This window comes from Clytia hemisphaerica, unplaced genomic scaffold (genome assembly GCF_902728285.1).
Source record: "Clytia hemisphaerica strain Z4C2 unplaced genomic scaffold, Clytia hemisphaerica genome assembly, whole genome shotgun sequence".
NCBI lineage: Eukaryota > Metazoa > Cnidaria > Hydrozoa > Leptothecata > Clytiidae > Clytia > Clytia hemisphaerica.
The window spans coordinates 396,773-421,946 of record NW_027104500.1 but is presented as its reverse complement, the minus strand read 5'-3'; the positions used below and the strand labels follow the sequence as shown (position 1 = coordinate 421,946).

Sequence of the window (25,174 nt, the reverse complement as noted above, 5' to 3'; positions counted from 1 at the left end):
GCTTTTAGTCCGATTTGCAATTGTGATTTCTTCAATGTGTTGAATGTAACTACTTTGTTCGATGATGATTGCATCATTTCTTCTGTCAACATTTAATCCAACGCACTTGAAAGGTGCATCAAATTCAGAGCCAACAATAAACTTCTGACGAATCTCCTCTATCTTCTTCTCAAATCGCTTCGATCCCCCATACAGAAAATCATCAACATGATAATTCCTTCGCACAATTCTGTATTGGATGGTTGAAAATAAAACATCGCGTCATTTAATTTGACTTTGTAAGACCAATTGTCAGAAATTCCTCATGGACACGGTTATACCAATAACAAGATGCTTCATTTAAACCGTAAACACGTTTATTCAAACGCCACAACTTACTTGTTTTTGCCTCTTTGGGTGGTTTGATGAGAATTTCTCTGTCAAGTGTGTTACCTTATAGAAATGCATGTTTTATGTCCATTGATTTGCACGTCCAATTAGAGGATGCAATTATTGCAAAGGTTATCCTCCGAGCCTCCCTTGAGCAAGTAGGTGAATCTGTTCTTCGGTTAGAACCCTCTTCGTCTTCAAATCCTCTTGTGCAGAGTCTCGCTTTAGTGACATTAAGGCCGTCTACCTTCTTTGTTTCAATCACCCACGGGATGGCGTGTTGGTTTATTATCCGACCCAGCCCTGGCAATTCAATTTTTTTTTGAGGCTTGCAGGATGTACTCTGATGGTCTCTCCACCGTGTTTGATTATGACGTTCTTTTAATCTTGACCAATGACGGTGGCTGGTCCTTTCCATTTAGGGTTGTTGTTTCTTTATCACAGCATTGTGTCGCTCACAAACACCATTTGCCCATGGCAGCTGTCTTTGCTTCTTCGATTGAACATTTTGTACATTTCTTTGTATTCCTCAATGGAGAATTCTCCTCCATTATCTGCTAAGAACTTTCGTGGCTGTCCAAAGTAACTGATCCAAATTTTCAAAATTTCGTCCACCATAACATCTTGCTTTTTAGATCTCCTTACGCAGGCAAACAGGTCAATCAAGTGTAGAACCCAAACACCTTGTTCATGTGTGATCAAATCCATTGCAACTGTTTGGTTGAATTCTGATGCCAGGGGAATGCTAACAATCGGTTTCAACTTCCTCTTCTTGTATCTTTTGCACACGTCGCAATTCTCTGAGACTTCCTTTACCATTCTTGAAACCTGCTTAGAATCGTTCCAAATTTTTGAAGAATCAATCAATCTCATCAGACGACTCTCATGACAATGACCAAATCGACTGTGAAGTTTTACGATTTCATTTTCAGAAGGAGCAGGTATTGACACAGGCAAAGACAGTTTCCATTTCTTCATTAGAGCTGTCTTCAATGATCTTTCTTTCCTTTGTGAGAGGTATTGCGTAATGGCTAGATGTTGTTTTGATTAGTTTTTGCTCTTCCCCAAACATGACTGCTGTGTCTTTGTTGAAATCTATTACTGTGGATGACTTTTTCATTGCGCTTTCGGATAGAAGTAGTGGAATATCAGTGTCGACAATATCAGCTTCTAGGTCAATCTCTTGATGCCCAATTCTTACTGGCAGTGAAACTTTCTTTAACGATTGAACTGGACCTCCATTTCCAAACTTGAAAGTAGCAAAAGATGGCTTTTCAGTGACAAACATTTCATCATCAAGACTTTCTTGGAAACACTTCAACCAGTTCTTCCCGCATACTGTTTGGGAGCATCCCGAATCAAGAACAGCACAATTAAGTGTTTCCCCAACAAAAACCTTTGTTTCTTCATTATTGATATCTTTAGCCTGAAATAGAGTTATTTTATCTGCACCTTTTGACTTCACGGTACAATCTTGATGCCAATGAAATTTGCTATCACAGATTCGACATCTTGTGACATTTCCATCACGGTCAACTGGATTCATTATACCTTTGTCATCACTTCCACCTCTCCTTTGTTGATAGTAATTTCCTCTTCCTCAACCTCTATTTCCTCGATACCAAGTTCGTCTCCTGGAATCGCCGTAATATATGGAACTGGTATCACCATTATTCTCATTGAAAAAGATGGGCTCTTCTTTGGCTTGTGCTTGCATACCCACTGGAGTGGACGTGATGGCATCAGCAAACAATCGTTTTAGTTGCTTGACCATGTCATCGTATTTCAAGTCGTTCATGGAAGCACGGCAAAGAGTCATTTGCTCGTTTGAGAGATTCGCAGAATTCAAAACTCGGTAAGCCAAAACTCCATCAGGTAGCACCATCTGATGATCTTTGATCTTTGTGTATAATTGCTCAAATTATACAAGGTAATCTTTCATCGTCATGGTTTCTGGTCGTTTAAAAGTCTCAAAGTTTTGATATGCAAGATATGCTGTTTTAGTGGTATCTTCCAAGTACAATTCATCAAGCCATTGTAGGATAAGGTCAACACCATCTTTGCCTTTAATCTTATCAATATCCAGCTCTAAAGCTGCTTCTCTTGTTTTGCCTTTCAACGATAAATACAAGTAAGGTCCCTGTTTTTCATCATCCAATGTTGTTGAGGCTTGCCATATTTTTATCTCCTTCTTGTAGTCTGTCCAACCTATGGACTCAGAGAACTCTAGTGGTGGAATTGACTTTGACATTTTCCTCTGCTAATGTTGAATAGTAAATAATTGACTCACCAGATATCAGCGTTCTTCTCCAAGAGATAGATCAAAGCCACTGGGATGCGTGCTGCAATAACGCCATGATATGATAACAGGAAGCCACATACCAACAGGAACAAATATTAACAATAACAAATATCAACAGGAACAGTCTATGTAAAACAATCGTGATTGGATCTGTCGGGTACAGCATCCACATCAACACAACATAAATATCACAGGATCTGTCTTCCACAGCATCCACACGTATCTGTCAAACAGGATCCGTCTTTCACAGCATCCAAACACTTGACCAAAAGAATCACCTAGATCATCCACTTGATCAGCAATAACGGCGATTCCATTTATTAACTTTATATCTCTTTATTAGTATTTCATTAGTGTCTATAACGAGAGTAACAATTGCATCCTAAGTTCTTGAATAAATAAGCATCTTGTGCCAAATTCAACTTTGTAAACATTGTGTCCTGTCCGTCACATATTTTCAGTTATAACTCAAATTTAGTTTAAGAAAATGGCATATACCTCCATTATAGAGTAATGCTTTTATATAAAATTGACAAGAATTTAGAAAGCCAAATTTAAAATTGATTGGATGAAAGACAGGCATATGCCACAGATTTTTGCTAATATTTCAAAGACAAAACAAAGTATCAAAAAATGACTTAGTCCTTCTGCCACAGTATTCAAATTTACAAAAACTCATGTTCTAATACCTAACACATCTACTTCTATGGCAATTTGAAGGTACAGTTTGTCTTGTTTACAAAACCAGGGTACAGATTTGGCGCAATTCACCCACTATTGCAAAAAGGTCAAAATGTTCAAAAAAGTGCAATCTGGTGACAACAAAGAAAATTTTCACTTTGCCGGTGGACCAGAAAAATTTGGGGTGTCAATATTTACCAAATTATGGTAGGTCAGATCATTTATTTTCACACTTCCCTTTAGTTTAGAGCCTCGGTGAGGTGTGCAGAAAATAATGACAATCTGATTTTATGTTAATACCAGCTTATTGCCTCAACAGAACAAAGCTAGATTGAAATAACTGTTGGAGAATGTCCAGCCCAAATTTCTCCCTGTCTAACCCAAACATCTAAAGCAATATGCCAATTGATTTTCCAGTATCAGCTGGAAGAATTTTTATGTACTTAGGAGATTCACATTATGAGGGGCGTATTGGGTGTGGAAGTGAAGTATAAATACCAAACATTATCTTAGGTGGCAATGTTGGTCACACTTCGAGCTCTTGTGAGAACAAAATGATCACCCATGATTGGTTGATTAATTTAATATATGACACAGCTCTCTTGTGTTTTTGAGCACAGAGTCAACTCCTTGTAGGAGTGATGATTATATCATACTCTTTCAAGCTCAAAAGTTACATTTATACTATTTTACTTTCTTTCACTTTTAGTAACTCAATCAATTATTTTAAAATAAAAATTAGTGTTTGCTTTATGATACACATTCATGAAAGTCCTAGAAGAGCTGCTACGTTTAAATTTTCATCTCGATGAAGCGAAGCAAGAAGATGTTGTCCCGGTTCACCTCAATGCTGTCCAATGCGGTGGAAGCAGTAAGACTTTCTTTTTTCATTCTACAAACAAAACTTTTTGTGTGAAGAAGATTTTCAGGGGAATAAACCAAAATCTTCTCCACTTCAGAATGTCTATTCTACCCAAGCCTACTCCTTATATATCTTCAAAAATGAAAAACCCTGACTAATTCTTAACAATAACCACTTATCCTTGATTTTATCTTACTGAATACAGATATTACATGTTATTGATAAACATTGTTCTAATTGATTCATAGTTTGCACCAGAGATGACATTACTTGAACAATTCCGCTATCATTGGAAATGTGTTACACAGTTCTTCTTGGACACAGAAGGTAACAAAGATTTGTTTTATTACAAAAAAATGTGAATGTGATTATTATTAGTATATATAGTATGAAAATCAAATGTTTTCTCCTGTCAGATCTACAAACAACACAGAATGGCCGAATTCTTTTTCCTCTTAGAGAGACGATGTTATAATGAAAGGGTAATTAGTCCTCTCTGGGTCCCTCTGTCTTTATCCTGGCTTGGGACAGGCTGACTGTCATTCAAGACAGTCAGGCGACATTACCTCAGCGGCCTGTACAAGATGACAACAAACTCCATATATACAGATAACGTTGAAAATCAAATTGTGAAAATTTATAGATGAGCGTATTGCAGTTGAAAACACAACAATACCAAACCATCTGGAGCAAATGATTGAAGTTTTAAAAATTGAAGAACATGAAAATGGAATATCCAGTGCAGTATGTATAAAGAAACCAATTTTTTTAAATGGACTTAGGCTGTTAGGAAACTGTTTTTGTGATCAATCATTCAAAAAGCAATATGACTAAGAATATCAGATCATTCAAAGGTAGGTTCATAGCCTATGATTTATTTCCTAGGCTATGTAAATTTCTAGGATGGCTAGTCTTTCTCTCTCTGTCACTGTACTACTCAGAATCTAGAGACTATCTGGCCTTTTACAGTGGAACTGCATAAAGTGTTGTTGGCAAAATTATCTTTTGTCTTTTGAAAGTAAACAGGAATATCAATTTTCATAATTTATTTGATATTTTTTTTCTAGGGTCCAGCAATGGAATTTATGCTACAACACAAAATCTTGGAAACAATGCAAACTCTTGGAAAAGCTGATGTAAGGACACAGCTCTTTAATACCTTAATCCTATTTATTTTTGCACAGAAAATGTGCTCCAAAATGATAGGTGTGTGAATTAGTAATCGTAATAAATATGTGTAGAAGTCTCTTCTAAGGGCTCTTTTTAAGAAATAGTCCTCACAATTAGGTTATATATAATGGGTTTAAGGTAAATTTATTTCTGATGTTTGCAAGAAAAAGAAGAGTGAATAAATAATCTGAAACATCCTACTTTATTTACTTTTATTTGTTTAGTGTCCACCTGGTATGAAGCGATATGTTTTGATATTTTTTACGAAACTGCTTGGGAAGCTGAAACAAAAGTTGTTGCCTCACGTCAATGTTCACAAACCAATCAATGTAAGTTTTCTTTTTTGTCCTTGTTGTGTGTGGTTACGTAACTTGAAATGTGTGGAATAACCAAACAAGTTGATTAAATAGAAGAAAATTCTATGAGATACACAAATCACGCAATGTAAGTATTGATTTGGGAATGAATGAACAGTTGAGTAGTATATTCCAGGGAATTCAACTATAGTTTGGTAATAAAATATCTTGATGCGAGTTCAGGAGATCATGATAAAACACTCCCTTCTCACAAGTAAAATTAAAATCAAACTAAATTTCCACTTGTAGAAATTGATACGTTGTTGTGGAAATGTAAAAGCAGGACCCACTGAAACAGAAGAAGTCCAATTTCTACTGCAAGTCTCATCAAAACTGAAGCAAGACTCTTATTTGGTTAGCTTCTTTCTCGAGGTAAGTAGTATCATTTCATCTACATGTTTTTTTTTTTATAAGCATAACGCTTATAAGCATATGAAGGCTCAGATTTGCAGATTTCCTAAGCATAACATAAGCATATACGCTAGCCTGAAATATTTTTCAAGTAGTCAATCTCTTTCTATTCAAAAAGGTTTGCAAGTGGTCAAGTAAAAAAAGACATTCCACGGCTAGCCACATTCCACTGCTCAAAAATTTAAATGCTTTTTGAATCGAATATTAACAACATTTTAAAGATTTTACTAAAAAATTTGGTTGGGTGAATCAAAAGCATAATAATTCTTAAGCATATAATAAGCATATTCTATGTCTGGATGCTTTGAAAGCTTAAGCATACTCGAGCCTGGCCAAGGGGCATACACTTGCTTATAAAAAAATAACATGTATTATAAAAAAACAATCAAAATCAGATAAACACAAACTACATTTTCTTACAAACTTGTTTCCTAATGTATTGAGTTTTTCAATATTCTAATCTTATTAGTTTTTGTTTTATTCTTTTTCTTTTATTATGCTCTTTTCTTTCATAGAAACCAACAAGTACAGAACAGGGGGCGTCTCCACCCCTCTCTCCAGGTGGCAGTATGGGTAGTGATCGGGAGAAACCTGAATATAGCTTGGTAGATTCTCTATTGGTTCTCACTAAAAGTGAGGTATGTATAACTTCAATGTCAATTGACTTTGTTTATAAATAGAAAAAATAAAAAAGGCCCTACTTTTAAAAGCAAGTAGATTTGCAGGCAAATACAGATGTTACATGTTTTGCTGCAAAATATATTATATTCTTTGATGTTCACATATCATGTTTCTCTTTGATTTTTAGGATAGTAGAGTAGCTATCAAAGCCTGTGAGGGTCTACTGCTGGTGACATCCATATTGGAAGATACTGCAGCCAGTGTGATTGTGCTTTATACTGCCTTCTGTGAGCGTATGGTAAGAAACACTTTCGTCTATGAATCCGAATTATCATAATTGGAAGCGAAATTGAATATACCAAGCAATTCATTTGACTTGCATTTGATGTCGGTTAAGGTCTGCAAACGTTTTTGTCAGCTTCTTTATGTTGCCCGGTATCTAAGATTAATAGAAGTTTTCAAGAACTTGATTTTTATTTTTAGTTCTTTTTTTACGTTTAGGCAGATCAGCTTTCAAAATTATTCCGTTGCTTGCCACAAGTGTTGGATCCAGCTGATATAAACCAATCAAATGCAACTTGGGGGTACCATCTTTAACCTTTCTATCTTCACAATTGCTACAAATGCTACCAGTATACTGACTATTCCACTCAAAAGATTTCTAACGCTCTCTATCTCTTTTGTCCTTTTTTCTTTTTTCACTTCTTAGTTAAGGATATTTTGAACTCGTATATATTTAATACATTTCGTTGTTTATTGTATAGGTTCGACCATGATGATCAATATGGGACAGATTTTCTTGGCAAACGCCAATTGACAGCTTTTCTATCATGGCTTGACTATGTCAATCAATTGAGTATTGAAGCTCACCCGGTATGAATTCAAATGATGCTTAATGACTTGATTTCAAACAGATTGTATCGATTTGCGGCTAGGCTACACTGCTGAACGCTCTTATGCTAGTTTTGGTAGCTTGTGTAACAACTTTTTTGTCTCTTTCAATTTATTCATATCAAAATAATGAAAACAACTCAGCTTTGTCTTTGATCTTCAATCTTGTAAAATGTCTGCACTTCTTGATAATCATTAATTTAATGTTTTATTTTTTTCCTTTATTCTACTTCTTTCAGATGGTCTCGAAATCTCTTGCACAAGCTATACGTGAAAGATTCATTTTGACTGCCATCGATTCTGGCCTTTCTCAAGCGTAAGTTTTTTAGATTTCTAAATCAAGTGTTACCCACAAAAAAGACATTGAAGTGTTAGAAATTTGCCTAACGTCAATCAGCGCTACATATCACAAATATGCAAGGAAAAGTAGATGAGCTGTAGACGAGTAAACGCAAGGGTACTACTACTTTCAAAAAAAACTCTCAAAAGTTTTCCTTGGCTGAGATTGAGAAAAATCCTTCCGGGGTTTATAAAAAGCTCAGTGTGTAGATCTGTTTTCCGTTTTTAGGTCAGAGCCGTGTGCAATCACTGTAACAGCTATATTGACGCGTTGCTTGAAACTTGTGTCTTCACCAACTTTAGCACAAGGTAAGATTTATAACTAGAGGGTGAAATAGTAAGGAAATCGCTCATAACATTCACTATTTTTGAGGTTATAAGGCATACCTCATTAATGATTTTGAATTTTTGTCCTTGTAATTGACAATTTCTTTTGAATTATAAGGGTTCTTGATGTTGAACTACATTAAAATTCTAATCCTTATTTAATCCTATATAAATGTCAATCTAAATTTTTTTTTTGTTTAGAATTTGCGATAATTCTGCTGGGCAACGAGATGTCCCCTGAAATACCAGACCATCAAAGTCCTCACAAACTGAGGCGCTTATTAATTCAACGGATCAACCATCTATCTGACCAGCTAGCTGTCGAAACATTAAGACTTTTCCAAGGGTTGTTGAAACTAGCCTATCAACCAATCATCGATACGCTAGTCGTTCGAAACTTTCAAACCAGGAATTATTTAGATTTTAGACGAATAAAAAGTAAATCTACAACAAGAACTTCATCGATAAGTAGTACTACGTCATCAAAGAAAATCGATACTGGAGCTAAATCTGAAACTGCACCTATTATAGGAATTATAGGAGATACCATTACGGAAGTATCTCCCAAAAACGATGAAAAAATTCCAGACACAGAATTTAGTAGTGATACATATGACAATGAATCAACTGATTCCAAAGTAGTTGACACCGGGGAGGGAGAACTAAACGCCACAATAGCAAGCATTGAGAACATTTCTGAAGAAAAATCAAACGAACATATAGAGGCCATTGTGAATGAAACGAGTAGTTCAAATATTATAAACACCTCATCTGAGCAAACAGCTGAGAATACTTCCGATGAAGCATCCCCTTTAAAAGTTGACAACTCTAATAATAATACTCGATCAGTCGAAACAATGGAGACTGGAGAAGAAAATAACAGTCAAGACACAGCACAAATTACAGAACAAAATGAAAATACAGAACTAAAAAGCACCAGCGAGACTGAACAGTCCTTAGACGAATCAGCAGCGAGTTTGCTCGATCAATCAAACGATTTAGAAGTTGAAGAGGGGATAGATGAACTTCATGGTGCCTCGATTAATAATATAGAAGAAGAAACGCTGGATTATTTGAACAGTCCCAAAGGATTCAACAAACGAAAAGTCGAGAAAGCAGTCAACGGGTATGAAGGAAATCTTACATTACTACTTTTATAGGGTCTAAAACAATAGGGCAAAAAATCAAAGAAAGTTCTTTAAAAATTTTATATTCTCAACAGCCACTGTCGGGCATTTTTTTGTCGCATTCAATTGCTGAAATTACTTGAAAATCTTCTCGTATATTAATTATCAAGTTACCTTTTTTCTTCGTTTCTAGATTTCTTTTACTTCTACCAGAAACTTTGCGTACGTCAGGTGGTAGCACCACGGAAACCGGTTATGATAGTTATTTGCGGGAAGCACACAGACAGGTTGGTGCAATAAATGTGAAAAACCTCTCTCGCCAACGTGGTTAGAGTATGCTATAGTCTAAGACAAATCTATCTAAGTATTAATTCCAAAGCCGAAGACGATTCGAAAACAGGTTTTTTGCCGAAAATAGTTTACAGCCTGTAGAGTTTCAAGGTTTCTTCATAACTCTACCGCCGTTTGTTTCCGTATACCGCCGTTACGGCTGAAACTTCGCGCATATATATTTTCTCGCCTTCACTATCACTTTAACGGATAATAGCATTTTCTACCACGTGGTTTGACCTTCTTGAAAGATACTTTGTGCTGTATGAGAAAGCTTTCTGCAACACCCAGACTTGAATCAATTACAATGCTGTTTATTTCAGTGTGACCAGAGAAGCAAGCAAACAAGGTTGTACGACTGGCCAACTGCGTTAAAAGGTAAATTATTAAAACGTTTGAAAAAGCTACTTTAGAATAAGGATTGTGTCTTGTGAGGTAAGACTAGAGAAAAGACTTGATTCTTTATTCATAGAGTAACACCAGGGTAGGTAGTCTTGACAATAATCAATTCATGATATGCACCTTGCAATGTCTTCTAACATTACATCATAAACCCAACAGCTGATTGGTTGCAAGTGACGTATTGACTGATTTTACGTCACTTACAACCAATCAGCAGTTGGTTCTATTGTGTGATGTCGAAAACATTGCAGTGATACATTTCATGAATACCATTCATTTGACAGAAGCCATCACCGATGATGAAAAAGAAGAAGAGGCATTTTACGAGGGAGCATTTTTGAACACCATTTTTCGTCGTCTAGAACGAATGTTAGACCAGGTACGTTGTTATAGTCTGTTATCTAAATGATTTGAAAAACTCATATTTATGCTTGTCATCTAGCTCTAGAGTACGTATAGTTACTATGATATCATGATCATGATTTTATTGTATATTCAACTTCTTTCCGCTTATGAGACGTACTTTTACATTGAACTTGGTTTTGCCTGTGAATTCTACAAAACTTTCCAGCCGCTTTACGTAATTTTGACGTTGCCTTTCAGCCTTACGAAATCAACCTTGAAGTGACTGGCATTTTATCCTTACTGTGTCAATTCCGCCATCCATTCTTACACGAGTTTTTGGTTGACACTTCTGGTGTCGTTAAAGATTCTGTTTTCACTCTCCACCGCATTCTGCTCAAGGTGAGGAAAAAAGTTTTACATATTTGATAATGCCATAGATCATACTACCCTGGCATTAGCGATTTTGAAGAAGCTTTAATAACCAGAATGGGACAGAAATAAGACTAACTCGCTGGAATTAAAATTTCAGATTCAGAGAATTTAACTTGGTCACTCCTCGAATTGTGTTCATTCTCGCGTTGGGCATTGGACATTGGATTGAAAAAGATATCCAATCGAGTAATTTGACTGAAATAGCAGGAGAAACATAGTATTTGGCATCTGACATTTTTAAACATGATGTTTATTTAAAATCATGTTCAACACCAGGTTTTCGTAATCAACCCTTAACTGACAGTGATCCTAAAGAACCATGCACAGAATTCAACCAAATTCATTTCTTGTACAGGTGTGCCAGGATGTCAAAACACGGGGTGTACGTAACCTACAAAACCTTTCGTTAGCACGTAAAAATTTGATGGCTGAAAAAGTGCAGGACACTACCGAGTAAGTTGTCATCCTTTCAGGGGGGGGGTCAGGATCCAGATACCAAACCCAGGGCCGGGGGGTGGTGTCAATTTTTTTTTCAAATTTCAAAAAGTCAAGTTGGTATTGATACCAAAATGAGGGGGTGGGTCCCCCTTTTTTTGAAAATTATAGAATCTTTAAGTTGATATCGATACCAAAATGAGGGGGTTGGTCCCCCTTTTTTTAATTTTTGTTGAATTTGAAATTGGTATCTGACTGACTTGTATAATGTAAGTATAAAAATTTAATTGATCGTTTACACTATACCCTGATTTCATAAGCATTCTTCATTATATAATTGAAATTAAATTTTTATTTAACTATTGCTGCTCTCAATCCTTTCAATCAACCAAAATTCATTCAAAACTAGAGTCGAATAAACTGAATCAGTCCTAGCAGATCTGAGAACTTTTTTAGTCGTGATAACATTTTTCTGTACATAACGTTCATCGTATAGGCTATGTTACAAAGACTCTAGGCGTGCCTAATACAATGAGTTTTTATCTAGCTTTTTATCTGAGTCTTTTATCTTCATAAAACTAGTTGATAAACTAGTTTAATGAATTTGATACATTTTGCCTATTTAGTTCAAGAAACTTAATTTACGTTGTGTTATAATATTCTTTGAATAAAAACATCCACAGATTTTGTTTAGCGTCCCTTGTATGCAGTATCCTATGCATATAACTTGTTGCATTTTTACTGATTGCCAATTTAGGGGGTGGGTGGGTCCCCCTTTTTCAGAAAAATCGGGATTTTCAAGTTCGTATCGATACCAATTTAGGGGGTGGGTCCCCCCTTTTTCAGAAAATCAGGATTTTCATGTTGGTATCGATACCAATTTAGGGGGGTGGGTCCCCCCTTTTTTAGAAAATTTGAGTTTTCAAGTTGGTATTGATACCAATTTAGGGGGTGGTGGTGTCTACTACTTTCAAATCTCGAAAAGTCAGGTTTTTGGGCCCTGGGTTGGTATCCTGGACCCTGACCCCCCTGATCCTTTGAAAAACTTTTTTGTATTCGTTCTTCTTTGCACGAGTCTCTAATTACGTCCATGTATTGTTACCCATCTACCACAGACATTTAGACTCTCTTTGAACTTCAAACGTTTGAGAAATAATATTGTTATTGATTACATGTCTAATTCGTTTATTTTCAATTTTTTTTTTTCATTCTCTAGTATTCCAGATCAGATGTTTTTGGATGGCATCATCGTCTATGAAGAATTTTGCAAGGTATGATATGATTTTGGTCCTTATTTTCTTATTTTCATTTCTCATAATTTGCTACAGTATTTCCCCATTAAATGTCACCCTCTTGTAAGCGTCGTTCTGTTTATTATAAGGATTAATACAGAGTCCTGTAAACCTATAAATTCTTCTTTCAGGAGCTAGCAGCTATCGCTTTCGTCAGCTCAACTATGGAGTTTAATCAAAATGAAGATAACTTCTTTTAACAATAAGATGACGCATATTTTTTAAAGAATTGTTTTTTACACTTTTTTAAACTGTATAATTAGGCGCTGTCAGAATAGGATTATAAATTCATTTGTTATGCGAAAAAAGTCCTAAGATTAAGAACATTTCCGACTACGCGAGATCATCCTTATTATGGTGCACGGTGTAAAAGGTACCAAACTTTTACATGTGCAGTTTTTCATGGTATACTTTTCCGCTGTTTCTTACGGACTCGGAAATGCCAAGTTTTTTATAAGATTTACTACTTATTAAATCAATCAATTTAATATACTTTAATGTTATATGTATTTTCGAATTTGTATTATTTAACAAAAATTATCATTAGTTTAATCTCAATATATTAAAGCATTTTTTTATAGATTTTGTTTCACTTAGCACAGTCCAAGTAATTATTCGAAGTTTATACCGAATCTGAGTAAGGCAGTCAATTAAGGCCAATGAATTCGTATTGTCTTTCCAGTTGTATAGTCAACTTAGTTCCTTCTTTTTGTTCTTTTTTAAAATATTGTATTTTTATAGGTGAATATATTTTCAACCTCGTTCTTGAGGTATAATGTCTGTTTCCTTTCTTACTTTCTTGTAAAAAGTGTGCTGTATTTCAGAATACAGTACACCGTGCTAGGATTAAATAAAGATATTTCAGGTGAGAAGTTAGAAAGTTAGACGCTTTTAGGAAATCTATCAAGCAGTATTTTGGCCTGTTAAGCTTTGAATAATGCTACTTTTGCCTTGCTTTAAAGGACTCGACCACCTTTGCTTATAATTTTATTTCCCTTATTCTAACCCTTAAAACCTAGGTTTCCTCCTTGACATCGTGCTAACATATTGATCATATTTTTCAGCAATAAAGAAAAAATATAAAACAAATAGAACTACGAACACAAGATGTATTCCAACTTCACCAGTGGAGGGCGCACCAGTGGTGGAGGCGGTGGCAGTAACCAACAGCAACGCAAGAGGCGGTTATCCTCCACTACCAGCGCAACGAGTGGAGATAATGCTGACTCATCATCAGGTTCATCAAGTGAAAGCGAAAGTGAATCTTCCACCAGTCAATCCACCGTCAAAAGTAAGAAAGCAACATATAGCACTACCGATGATGCGACCAGCGCAGGTGAGAATCCAACACCTGACGAAACACTGTCGAAATACAGTGACATTGCTCTACGAATGATGTCTAAGATGGGATACAAAAAAGGGCGTGGTCTTGGTAAAAATGAGACCGGTCGAACCGAGATTATTGAAGCATCGAACCAACGTGGACGACGTGGTTTGGGTCTAAGATTACAAGGTTTGGATGGGAAAACTAATTCTACTTGGGAAGAAGATGAGGAAGTCATGATCAAACAAGACCCTCAATGGATACCTACCAATACCAGCCCTGCGCCTGCTTTGGACGATATGTATCAATGGACTAACATGTCTGCTCGCAAAGAAACTATAGACGATGAGTTTCAATTCTGTGAAGCAGAAATTTTAAAAGGTGTACTTGCCAGTAAAAGTGTTTTTGATCATTTGGGTCATTCCGAGTTCTTGAGAGCCCGTACAAGAGCTAACCCTTATGAAACTATTCGTGGTGCTATATTTCAGAATCGGGCGGCAATGAAAATGGCGGAAATGGACGCCTCATTTGATGATATGTTCACATCGCACCATGATTTTGATGAAAAGAATCCCTCCTCTTTGTTATATTTCGCTGACATATGCGCCGGCCCTGGAGGCTTCTCAGAGTACGTGCTTTGGCGCCGTAAATGGCGTTCTAAAGGATTCGGTTTCACGCTAAAGGCGGAAGGGGCGAACGATTTTAAACTTGACGATTTCAAAGCAGGAACGCCTGAATCTTTCGATTGTCATTACGGCGTGAAGGGATATGACGGAGATGGTGATATTTTTCGCGAAGATAATTTACGCGAGTTCCGTTCTTACGTTATGCAAAACACCGATAATAAAGGGGTACATTTCGTAATGGCCGATGGAGGGTTTTCCGTCGAAGGGAACGAAAACATACAAGAGATCTTATCCAAACAATTATACTTGTGTCAGTTTATTTGTGCTCTTTCCATCTTGAGAGAAGGTGGACATTTTGTTTGTAAACTCTTTGACTTGTTTACCCCGTTTAGCATTGGTCTCGTTTATCTCATGTACCGTGCGTTCGAGAAAGTGTGTATTTTCAAACCCGTCACCAGCCGACCTGCAAATAGTGAGCGGTACATTGTTTGTCAGAAATATCGAAAAGATGTCTCATCCATTCATGATTATATGTTTGAGCTGAATTGCAAGATTAACCGCTTGAAAGGTAGTAATATCGACATAGGAGAGGTCGTCCCTGTCGATATTATAAAAGACGACGAGCCGTTTTTCCAATACATCTACAATTCCAACAACGAAATCGGCGCACGGCAAATCCTTGGATTGAAAAAGCTTGCAACTTACGTCCAAAATACAAATCTGGTTGGTGCAAATCAAGCTGAAGTACGTAAACAGTGCTTAGAAGCCTGGAAAGTCCCAACCGCCGCTAGATCCAATCCATCAAACCGTGACCCAGATAACCAGTTTGAGAAAATCATTAATTATTCATCCGCTAAGATGTTGAGCACTCGGCCGAAACCGCTTTCTCAAGATATCCTATCCGCCATGAAGAGTATACATGATTATAAATGGACCTTTTCTGGTGGGGAGCGCTTCTATTTGTTTAGTTTGGGGCGTTATTCAATTTATCAATGGAATCCCGCAAAAAATTCTGCTCCCACTTTCAAAAGAGTCGACAATATGAATTTTGAGTTACCCCGCCACACTATTTTGGATGTCGAGTTTGTTTACGAATTGAAGGGCGACGGGCGTGGTCAACGTAAAGTGATGGGCGTTCACATCATCGACGCCCTACAGCTGGGAGACGACTACATTGGCGATAAGCCGATGAGCGATCGATTGAAAATCATTCGCAATTTCATTAAGGCTCTATCTAAACCATGCCGTTCAGATATCATTAAACTGCGTGTCAAAGATTATCATCCGCTCACTGAGCTCAATGACTGTCTAGAAAGCCTGGAGGAGAAAACGATGAAACCACGCATGGAGCGAAGGCTAGCTTGTATTTTCAACGATCAGAAATATTTCGTTCCAAATGGTGTTTACATGATTCGTCGAGTGAAAGATCCGTGGCATTTACAGTACAGCAAGTCTTCAAAACGTTTTTACTTTTACAACAGAAAAACTAACGAGTCAGTTTTTGAACCGGCCAAAAGTTCAATCGCTGACGCTAAATATTGCGCAGAATCACGAGTTCAATGGCTTTGGGCTGACGGCACCGGTCTTTCGAACTGGTCCGCCCTTAACTCTTCTATCTCAAGGAAGACATTTGTTGATTTTATCGAGTCGAAAAACTAAAAAGGAAAAACTGTTTGGTTGAAACTTTTTACCGTTGTTGTTACTCATGTATTTTTTAAACCCATTTTATTTAGCCATTTTTTTCATTTAGCTAAATTTTACATCCAAGATAATCAATCATCTCTTTTCTTTTGTCTTGCACCTATTTAGGATCAGTGAAAAATTTTATTTACTCAAATAAAGTGGTTTTGCTTTTTGAAGTGTTGGAGCAGTAGCGTTGACAGGAGGGGCACAAAATTTGTGTAGGCGAGCAGATTTTTATGACACTCTAATTATCTTTTTACATTATGAATAGATAATTACAGTGTCATAAAAATCTGCTCTCCTACACAAATTTTGCGCCACTCCTGTCTACGCTACTGTGGAACTGTTTAAACAGAGTGAAACTGGTTGTTGTCTCAATTGATGCAAATCTACAGTACTACAGTAGTCAAAATTGGAGGGGGGAGGTTTAAAGTGATTTTGAAATATTATTTTTAAGAGTTTTTAATTGCTATTTGCTACTAGTTTTTCATTAGTTTTTTTTTGTCTTAGTATTACAATTTTTTCAATGATTTTACTTGTGGACGAAGATTTTTTTTCAGTTTCCACATCAGATAAGTTTCTATTAATAGAGATTCTAAAGATAAGATTTCCAGCGATATCCTTCTTCTTGGTTTTATACGCTTTAGACGAACGAATTTTCGGGGCCCAGGGTGTAAAGCTTATTTTTTTACTTTTTTAAGTCTATGAGACGGATTTCTCTTTTACCTGAACAATCGATATTCTCTCTACTCCTCTGACACTTTGATCAGTTCAAGATTTTTTAGCCCCAGTGATGCGGATTTTGATATTTCAAATTTTTCTACGAGAAAATTCTTTATCAACCAGCTATTATTCAAATTATTCGCCACTCATAAAAAACCTTTTTACCGTGCTTTACTTTTTGTTTTCAGTAGTAAAAAGGCAAACAAAATGAAACAACCATAATGTCAAAAAATGGGATTGTTATAAATTTTTATCAATCAATTTTATCAATCAATTTTTGATTAGGTAAGAACTTTGATCCTAAGTTTAATTTAATTGGCCAAAGCAAGCAGGGGGAGGATGATTGGTAGCTGGTAGCGTCTGGTATTATTTAAGTTTTAAAGTTTTTCTTGCCAAGTACGAAACCTTTTATTTTGTTCGGGCTTCATTCAATGGTGGAATTTCACCCAAATAAACTTGCTTTACTCTCATCATCAGGAATATTATCGGGTTATCGAGACAAGACGAGGATGCTTTTCTGGAGAAAACAATCAAACGAAATTTAAGACAACTGCACGGCTTAATAAATTAAATCCGCATGCCTCAAGCACTTCGAGACAACCAATAATTCTTTCAAATAATGTACATTCTGTCTTGGAAACGAGAAATGTAAGTACAAACTTTATGTGTATACATTGCTGGTAATCTAACTACTCAGTGTTTCGACCTGTTTTCATTCAAACCCATTGATAAACATGATGCACATTCATTTTGAAAATGTAAAATAAAATAGGGGAAAAGTGGGTATTAAAACCGTTTAGTGACGTTGTGGCTCACAAAAAAAAAAACACAAAAATATTTTAAGTATTATTGGGTATCCAAATTAAGTACATTGCTACGAAGATTAGAGTTTCACCAGTTTTATAAAAATAGTGTACTTTGGATGAGGGCGAGGGTATTCTTAAGGGTATTCTTACGATTTGGCCAATTTTCACCCTAATCTCATAGAATTTTTCGTAATTAAAAAGAAGAAGTTTAGTTTGAGCTTCTTCAATGATACATCTGCTAAACTGATTAGAAAAAACTTACTCGGAAAAGCGACTTAAGGCGTAATGTTAGTAGTTAAAATACTCATGTCTCTGCAAGCAAATGGGCTAACCCCTTGAAATTATGTAATATTTTTCTGGGATACATCAAGTCCTTTATACAGTTTGGAAATACTCTGTTTTTGTCGCTTTTGGTGATGAAATAAGCGATTTTAGCCCAGTTTTTTAATCTGTTAGGTACCCCTTTATAAAGTAAGCAAATTAACTACTTTAAGGAAATTTTATTTGCTGATAGTCTTTCTGAAGCACTTGTTGCTTGCTACAATTAAGGTCGTAATTTTTGAGAAAAAAGGGAAATTCCCACGAAATCTTTTAGTCACAAACAATTTGGAAGCGCTCTAACTTAGGTTGGAAGGGTCGAATTTTAGCTCTGAGTTTTAACTTCAGACCTAAAAGATAGGACCTGAGGACCTGGGGAGCCAAAAGTTCAAGAATGTTCCAATAAGGCTCAGAATATAGCCTGGAGGGATTAACCAAAATTCTTAATATATTTTGACCCGGATTGCATGTAAAACAGTTTGGCTAAAAACGCTCTAACCACCTACAGGCCCGAAAATTATTCTGATTACCGCAGGCGTAAAAAGAACAATAATGGAATATCTATCCTCTCCAAATATTTTGGTTTACTCTTCTCCTTTCAGTCTAGATAAGTTTATTTCTCTTCTCTTTATATACCACAAAATAAACATTGATGAATATTTTATCAGAAAGCATTCTTCAACAAAAGTCAACAAGGTTCGGATCTTGTTTTTTTTCGGGTATCATTGGTAACTGTTTATTGAAGATTTGCAAATCTCCGTCTGTATTTCCATCATTTTCTGTTGATTTATTGGCCAGTGAGTAACAAGTTCCGTAACCAGAACCGTCCGCATTCTCATCCGGAACAAATCCGGATAAACCACAATTATTTCTAAGTTTACATTTTAATACACATTGAATTTTAGATACTGATTTAGCTAAAATTTGACGATCGTACATTCTCATATCAACATTGTTCGCTTTATAGGGTGTTCCTTTCATTTGTGGGATATCGCATGGCCGATATTCATCGCTTGGACCATGACATTGGTCACCAGTATACTCAGGAGGTGGATTGGTGCAAGTTCTGCTTCGTCGATGCCATGCTCCACCGCAGATAGGTTGACATCTTGACCACGTGGTCCAAACTGTCCAATCACCATGCACTGCAAGAAAAATGTAAGAATGAAACATTTGTATTTGTTTTTAGTTAAGGGTGATTATATTGAGGATAAGGGATCACCAAGATAGGATAGGAACAGCAGGATTTGATTAGCCTATTAATCATCTCATGTGGGACGTTGATTGCTATGTGTGAACACCCTCGCCAGCCAGGGCCGATAAGCGATCCAGCGACATAAAGAAGCCAGTGCCGTTAATTTTGAGGAATCGTTTTGTTTCGTAATGTAATCGTGTATAAATCTTGTAATGGTTTGAAATTTTTTTGTCAACGCGTCAATTGGAATATTATCTGTCGATCACATTCGATGAATCCAATTAGATTAGAGCGTGGTGCTGACAATGTAAGCTGTGGGAAGAAACTAAATTGTTCAAAATTTCGTTGAGTCTGTCGTACACTGGTATTTTACACATGTTTTGGAAGAGCTTCCCAAAACTTCTAACGAGAAAGGAAGAATTTTTTTGATACATTGACAGCATACCTTTTTTCTCATAACACTTTCTTTGTCGGCTCAACTGTTCTTTTTCAAAGCATTTCTTGAGGTTACTCAAACAAAATGCATTGGTCGCGAGGGATGGTATGTACGAGCGTTTTGCCATTGCAATGTCACAATCTATAGCAAAAATAATATTGATCTGGAATCGATATGTCATGTTCAAAATGTCAGGCGATTGGAAACCTTTTCTTTCCCCATCCATTACAATGAAAATTAAGTGCTCGCAAAAAAATGATAAATGATAGGGAATTATGCTTCTCATTTATACGGCGTGACGTAATTTGGGTAAAAAAGTCTCTTGAGAGAAATGGGATTTTAAAGTATGGCTTTAATCAATTTTAAATTACGGCTTGAAATCAAATTTAAATTATTTCGGCTTGAACGCCCTCCACCCTAATCTAGCGATGCGAAGCGATTACCACCTTGTCTCATCGGGAAACTGACAGTTTCCAATTTTTGTTAACACCTCCTCCCCGCCCTATAATCACATAAAAAATGGTTGTAGGAAATTCTATTACTTATTATATTGAAGGGGCAATTATACCCAAAACATTATTAGGAGTAACAGTTGGCCAACAAAATTGCCAGACAATGGATACATACCTGTCTCGTCTTAAATTACAACTCCCCATCCTTTAGTAGTTAAGCAGAGACTTTCTACAGGTTAATTCATTCCCACAAAATTTTCATTCCCTTATTGGGCTGTTCCATTAAAAAACCATACAGGGGGGGGGGTGGACGAACCTTTTCAAGTCAGAAAAACTATTGTAAATGTGTGGATACCTCCTGGAAAATGGCAAAATTTGCAAAGATACCCTTTGAAAAATTGTTTGATTTTTTAATCTCAAAATGAGGCTGGAGGAACTAAAATCATTTTTGGACCTGCCCCGGTGGGGTAGAGGTCCTATAAATTAACCTGTGTTCGTTCGTCCGTCCGTTCGTCCGTTCGTTCGTTCGTTCGTTCGTCTGTTACCAACTTTTCTCAGGATTGAATCATAGGAATCTTTTGATTTTTGGTACAAAGGTGCAAAATGGTGGTGGCCAAAATGTGACGGAGCCCGATTTTCGAAAAAAAAATTTTTTGGCAAATTTGGGCCAAAAAACGGCTAAAAAACGGGTTTTTTGGACTTTGTGAAAAATTGGATCATTAATTTTTTCTGATTTTTTGTATGAAAGTAGGGTACCATCATAGGTAAAAGATGACTCAAGCAGATCTTTGCAAAAAAAATTTGTTGGCTCAAAAAACGCATGTTTATCTATAATAATCACTATTAATAAGCATACATCAATTTTCTTAGTCAAATTACTCAATATTTTTTATGAGATAGATGTTTTTTTTGCTCATGAGGGCTTACTTTTGAAGAATATGTGTGTTTAGACATGAAATTTTGGTTCCTTGGCGTTTTTATATAGAAAAACTGGCCAAATTCGATATTTTTTTATAAGCACATTATCAATTACTTAGGTACTAGCTTTTCTCGAGATCGGCTCTTTCAATCTTTATGATTTTTTGCTCAAAGATGCATAACTATAAACCCTCGAATGTGACGGAGCTTGATTTTTGGGGAAAAATTTTTGGGTAAATTTCAGCTAAAAAAACGGCTAAAAAAAGGGTTTTTTGGTCTTTGTGAATTATTGGATCATTGTTTCTCTGATTTTTTGCATGAAAGTAGTTAAAAGATGGCTCAAGCAGATTTTTGTAAAAAAAAGAATTTTTCAGCTCAAAAACGCATCTTTATCTATAAGAATCACTATGCTTATGCATACATCAATATTCTTAGCCAAATTACTGAATTTTTTGATGAAATAGATGTTTTTTTTGCTCACGAAGTTTTGAATATAAAAAAATATATCAAGAGCATGAAATTTTGGTTTCCAAACGTTTTTTTTATAAAAAATAAACAACTAATTTTAATAGATCGTCACTATTTGTGTTTTGAATGATTTTTTAATGGTCACGCTCACGTAGATACCAATTATATATGTGTTAAATGCATAACCAGGTAGGTCCATAAAAGTAACACTTGTTTATCCCCTGGAATTCTTAGAATAACTGGAAAAATGACAAATACCTACTGGAAATTTTTTTCTGTTTACCCCCTGAAAATGTGGTGGAATAGCCCATTCCTCTCGAAAACAACAAAAATCGCACGCTTTTTTATATAAGAATAATTTCATTAGAACACGAGGCTAAAAATTGGCCAAAACCTAAGAACAAATTAAGAACAAATTAAGAACAATCCTAAGCCTTAGATTTCAGAAATAAATTCGCAAGTACAGATTTGAACTATTTGAACCCTAATTAAGCTTGTTAAGAACTTCTGGTGGGGAGTGCTTCTATTTGTTTAGTTTGGGGCGTTATTCAATTTATCAATGGAATCCCGCAAAAAATTCTGCTCCCACTTTCAAAAGAGTCGACAATATGAATTTTGAGTTACCCCGCCACACTATTTTGGATGTCGAGTTTGTTTACGAATTGAAGGGCGACGGGCGTGGTCAACGTAAAGTGATGGGCGTTCACATCATCGACGCCTTACAGCTGGGAGACGACTACATTGGCGATAAGCCGATGAGCGATCGATTGAAAATCATTCGCAATTTCATTAAGGCTCTATCTAAACCATGCCGTTCAGATATCATTAAACTGCGTGTCAAAGATTATCATCCGCTCACTGAGCTCAATGACTGTCTAGAAAGCCTGGAGGAGAAAACGATGAAACCACGCATGGAGCGAAGGCTAGCTTGTATTTTCAACGATCAGAAATATTTCGTTCCAAATGGTGTTTACAGGATCCGTCGAGTGAAAGATCCATGGCATTTACAGTACAGCAAATCTTCAAAACGTTATTACTTTTACAACAGAAAAACTAACGAGTCAGTTTTTGAACCGGCCAAAAGTTCAATCGCTGACGCTAAATATTGCGCAGAATCACGAGTTCAATGGCTTTGGGCTGACGGCACCGGTCTTTCGAACTGGTCCGCCCTTAACTCTACTATCTCAAGGAAGACATTTGTTGATTTTATCGAGTCGAAAAACTAAAAAGGAAAAACTGTTTGGTTGAAACTTTTTACCGTTGTTGTTACTCATGTATTTTTTAAACCCATTTTATTTAGCCATTTTTTTCATTTAGCTAAATTTTACATCCAAGATAATCAATCATCTCTTTTCTTTTGTCTTGCACCTATTTAGGATCAGTGGAAAATTTTTATTTACTCAAATAAAGTGGTTTTGCTTTTTGAAGTGTTGGAGCAGTAGCGTGCACAAAATTTGTGTAGGCGAGCAGATTTTTATGACACTCCAATTATCTTTTTACACTATGAATAGATAATTACAGTGTCATAAATATCTGCTCTCCTACACAAATTTTGCGCCACTCCTGTCTACGCTACTGTCTAACTGTTTAAACAGAGTGAAACTGGTTGTCGTCTCAATTGATGCAAATCTTGTCAAAATTGGAGATGTGAGGGGGGAGGTTTAAAGGGATTTTGAAATATTATTTTTAAGAATTTTTAATTGCTATTTGCTACTAGTTTTTCATTCGTTTTTGTCATAGTATTACAATTTTTTCCATAATTTTTCTTGTGGAAGAAGATTTTTTTTCAGTTTCCACATCAGATAAGTTTCTATTGATAGAGATTCTTCAAAAATAAATTTTCCAACGATATCCTTCTTATTGGTTTTATACCCTTTGGAACGAATTGTCAGGGCCCAGGATGTAAAGCTTATTTTATTACTTTTTTTAACTCTTTGCGACGGATTTCTCTTTTACGTGAACAATCGATATTCTCTCTACTCCTCTGACACTTTGATCTGTTCAAGATTTTTTAGCCCCAGTGATGCGGATTTTGATATTTCAAATTTTTCTTTATCAACCAGCTATTATTCAAATTATTCGCCAGTCATAAAAACCTTCTTACCGTGCTTTACTTTTTGTTTTCAGCAATAAAAAGGCAAACTAAATAAAACAACCATGTCCAAAAATGGGATTGTTATCAACAGATTTTTGATTAGGTAAGAACTTTGATCCTAAGTTTAATTTAATGTAATGGGGGGAGGATAATTGGTAGCTGGTAGCGTCTGGTGTTATTTAAAATTTAAAGTTTTTCTCGCCAAGTACGAAACCTTTTTTTTTGTTCGGGCTGCATTCAATGGTGGAATTTCACCCAAATAAATTTGCTTTACTCTCATCACCAGGAATATTATCGGGTTATCGAGACAAGACGAGAATGCTTTTCTGGAGAAAACAATCAAACGAAATTTAAGACAACTGCACGGCTTAATAAATTAAATCCGCATGCCTCAAGCACTTCGAGACAACCAATAATTCTTTCAAATAATGTACATTCTGGTTTGGAAACGAGAAATGTAAGTATAAACTTTATGTGTATACATGACTGGTACTCTACTCAGTGTTTCGACCTGTTTTCATTCAAACCCATTAATAAACATGATGTATCTTCATTTTGAAAATGTTAAATAAAATAGGGTATTAAAACCGTTTAGTGACGTTGTGGCTCACAAAAAAAACACCAAAATCTCTTTAGTATTATTGGGTATCCAAATTAAGTACATTGCTACGAAGATTCATCAGTTTTCGAAATGATACACCCTTTTTTTTTTTTAAATAGTGTACTTTGGATGAGGGCCAAGTATTCTTAAGAAATCGCCAGAATTGATGCTGAAATATTCTTACCTTATTCTTACGAGTGCACATTGGGAGCCAAATTTTATTTCTGCCTCAGAGTTGTAATTTAAGTCTAACACAAAATCCAGTTTTAGTCCGTTAACCAAATACAAAATGGCTGTATTCTTCGCAAAATCTGTGAAACTCAGCCCAGAGGGTATTCTTAGGGTATTCTTACGATTTGGCCAATGTTCACCCTAATCTCATAGAAGATATTCTTATAAAAAAAGCGTGTATTAGAATCTTTCGTAATTAAAAAGAAGAAGATTAGTTTGAGCTTCTTCAATTATACAGCTGCTGCACTGATTAGAAAAAACTTACTCTTCGACTTAAGGCGTAATGTTAGGAGTTAAAATACTCATGTCTATGCAAGCAAATGGGCTAACCCCTTGAAATTATGTAATATTTTTCTGGGATACATCAAGTCCTTTATACAGTTTGGAAATACTCTGTTTTTGTCGCTTTTGGTGATGAAATAAGCGATTTTAGCCCGGTTTTTTAATCTGTTAGGTACGTACCCCTTTATAAAGTAAGCAAATTAACTACTTTAAGGAAATTTTATTTGCTGATAGTCTTTCTGAAGCACTTGTTGCTTGCTACAATTAAGGTCGTAATTTTTGAGAAAAAAGGGAAATTCCCACGAAATCTTTTAGTCACAAACA

The 25,174-nt window shown here is 35.9% G+C and overlaps 4 protein-coding genes across 4 annotated transcripts; 3 read left to right on the top strand and 1 right to left on the bottom strand.

Moving 5' to 3' along the window:
- The first annotated feature begins 3,418 nt into the window (after window positions 1-3,418).
- LOC136821791 (FHF complex subunit HOOK interacting protein 2A-like) lies at window positions 3,419-13,472 on the top strand. Its single transcript, XM_067078002.1, has 21 exons — window positions 3,419-3,559; window positions 4,062-4,223; window positions 4,463-4,541; window positions 4,858-4,958; window positions 5,282-5,350; window positions 5,609-5,713; window positions 5,990-6,112; window positions 6,667-6,789; window positions 6,960-7,070; window positions 7,274-7,356; window positions 7,537-7,645; window positions 7,903-7,979; window positions 8,232-8,311; window positions 8,531-9,455; window positions 9,650-9,743; window positions 10,110-10,164; window positions 10,473-10,567; window positions 10,792-10,932; window positions 11,321-11,418; window positions 12,617-12,671; window positions 12,824-13,472. The coding sequence occupies exons 2-21, from the start codon at window positions 4,161-4,163 to the stop codon at window positions 12,890-12,892; spliced, it is 2,655 nt and encodes an 884-aa protein (XP_066934103.1). The 5' UTR covers window positions 3,419-3,559; window positions 4,062-4,160; the 3' UTR covers window positions 12,893-13,472.
- A 262-nt stretch (window positions 13,473-13,734) lies between these two features.
- On the top strand, window positions 13,735-16,414 carry LOC136821734 (cap-specific mRNA (nucleoside-2'-O-)-methyltransferase 1-like). Its single transcript, XM_067077946.1, has one exon. The coding sequence runs from the start codon at window positions 13,800-13,802 to the stop codon at window positions 16,299-16,301; it is 2,502 nt and encodes an 833-aa protein (XP_066934047.1). The 5' UTR covers window positions 13,735-13,799; the 3' UTR covers window positions 16,302-16,414.
- A 2,327-nt stretch (window positions 16,415-18,741) lies between these two features.
- Window positions 18,742-19,940, bottom strand: LOC136821735 (A disintegrin and metalloproteinase with thrombospondin motifs 18-like). Its single transcript, XM_067077947.1, has 2 exons — window positions 19,813-19,940; window positions 18,742-19,317 (listed from the first exon to the last, which is right to left on the bottom strand). Exons 1-2 carry the CDS (start codon window positions 19,928-19,930, stop codon window positions 18,851-18,853), a joined length of 585 nt encoding a protein of 194 aa, XP_066934048.1. The 5' UTR covers window positions 19,931-19,940; the 3' UTR covers window positions 18,742-18,850.
- A 2,309-nt stretch (window positions 19,941-22,249) lies between these two features.
- Window positions 22,250-22,867, top strand: LOC136821772 (cap-specific mRNA (nucleoside-2'-O-)-methyltransferase 1-like). The gene has a single exon (XM_067077985.1). It carries the CDS (start codon window positions 22,250-22,252, stop codon window positions 22,865-22,867), a length of 618 nt encoding a protein of 205 aa, XP_066934086.1.
- Window positions 22,868-25,174: the final 2,307 nt, after the last annotated feature.

Coding starts and splice junctions, on each gene's coding strand:
- LOC136821772 (XM_067077985.1), top strand. CDS start 22,250: ATGAATTTTGAGTTACCCCGCCACACTATTTTGGATGTCGAGTTTGTT.
- LOC136821735 (XM_067077947.1), bottom strand. CDS start 19,930: ATGGCAAAACGCTCGTACATACCATCCCTCGCGACCAATGCATTTTGT. Junction 19,318..19,812: donor AAAGTGTTATGAGAAAAAAG/GTATGCTGTCAA, acceptor TTTTTCTTGCAG/TGCATGGTGATTGGACAGTT.
- LOC136821791 (XM_067078002.1), top strand. CDS start 4,161: ATGAAGCGAAGCAAGAAGATGTTGTCCCGGTTCACCTCAATGCTGTCC. Junction 6,113..6,666: donor TGGTTAGCTTCTTTCTCGAG/GTAAGTAGTATC, acceptor TTTCTTTCATAG/AAACCAACAAGTACAGAACA. Junction 7,980..8,231: donor GATTCTGGCCTTTCTCAAGC/GTAAGTTTTTTA, acceptor TTCCGTTTTTAG/GTCAGAGCCGTGTGCAATCA.
- LOC136821734 (XM_067077946.1), top strand. CDS start 13,800: ATGTATTCCAACTTCACCAGTGGAGGGCGCACCAGTGGTGGAGGCGGT.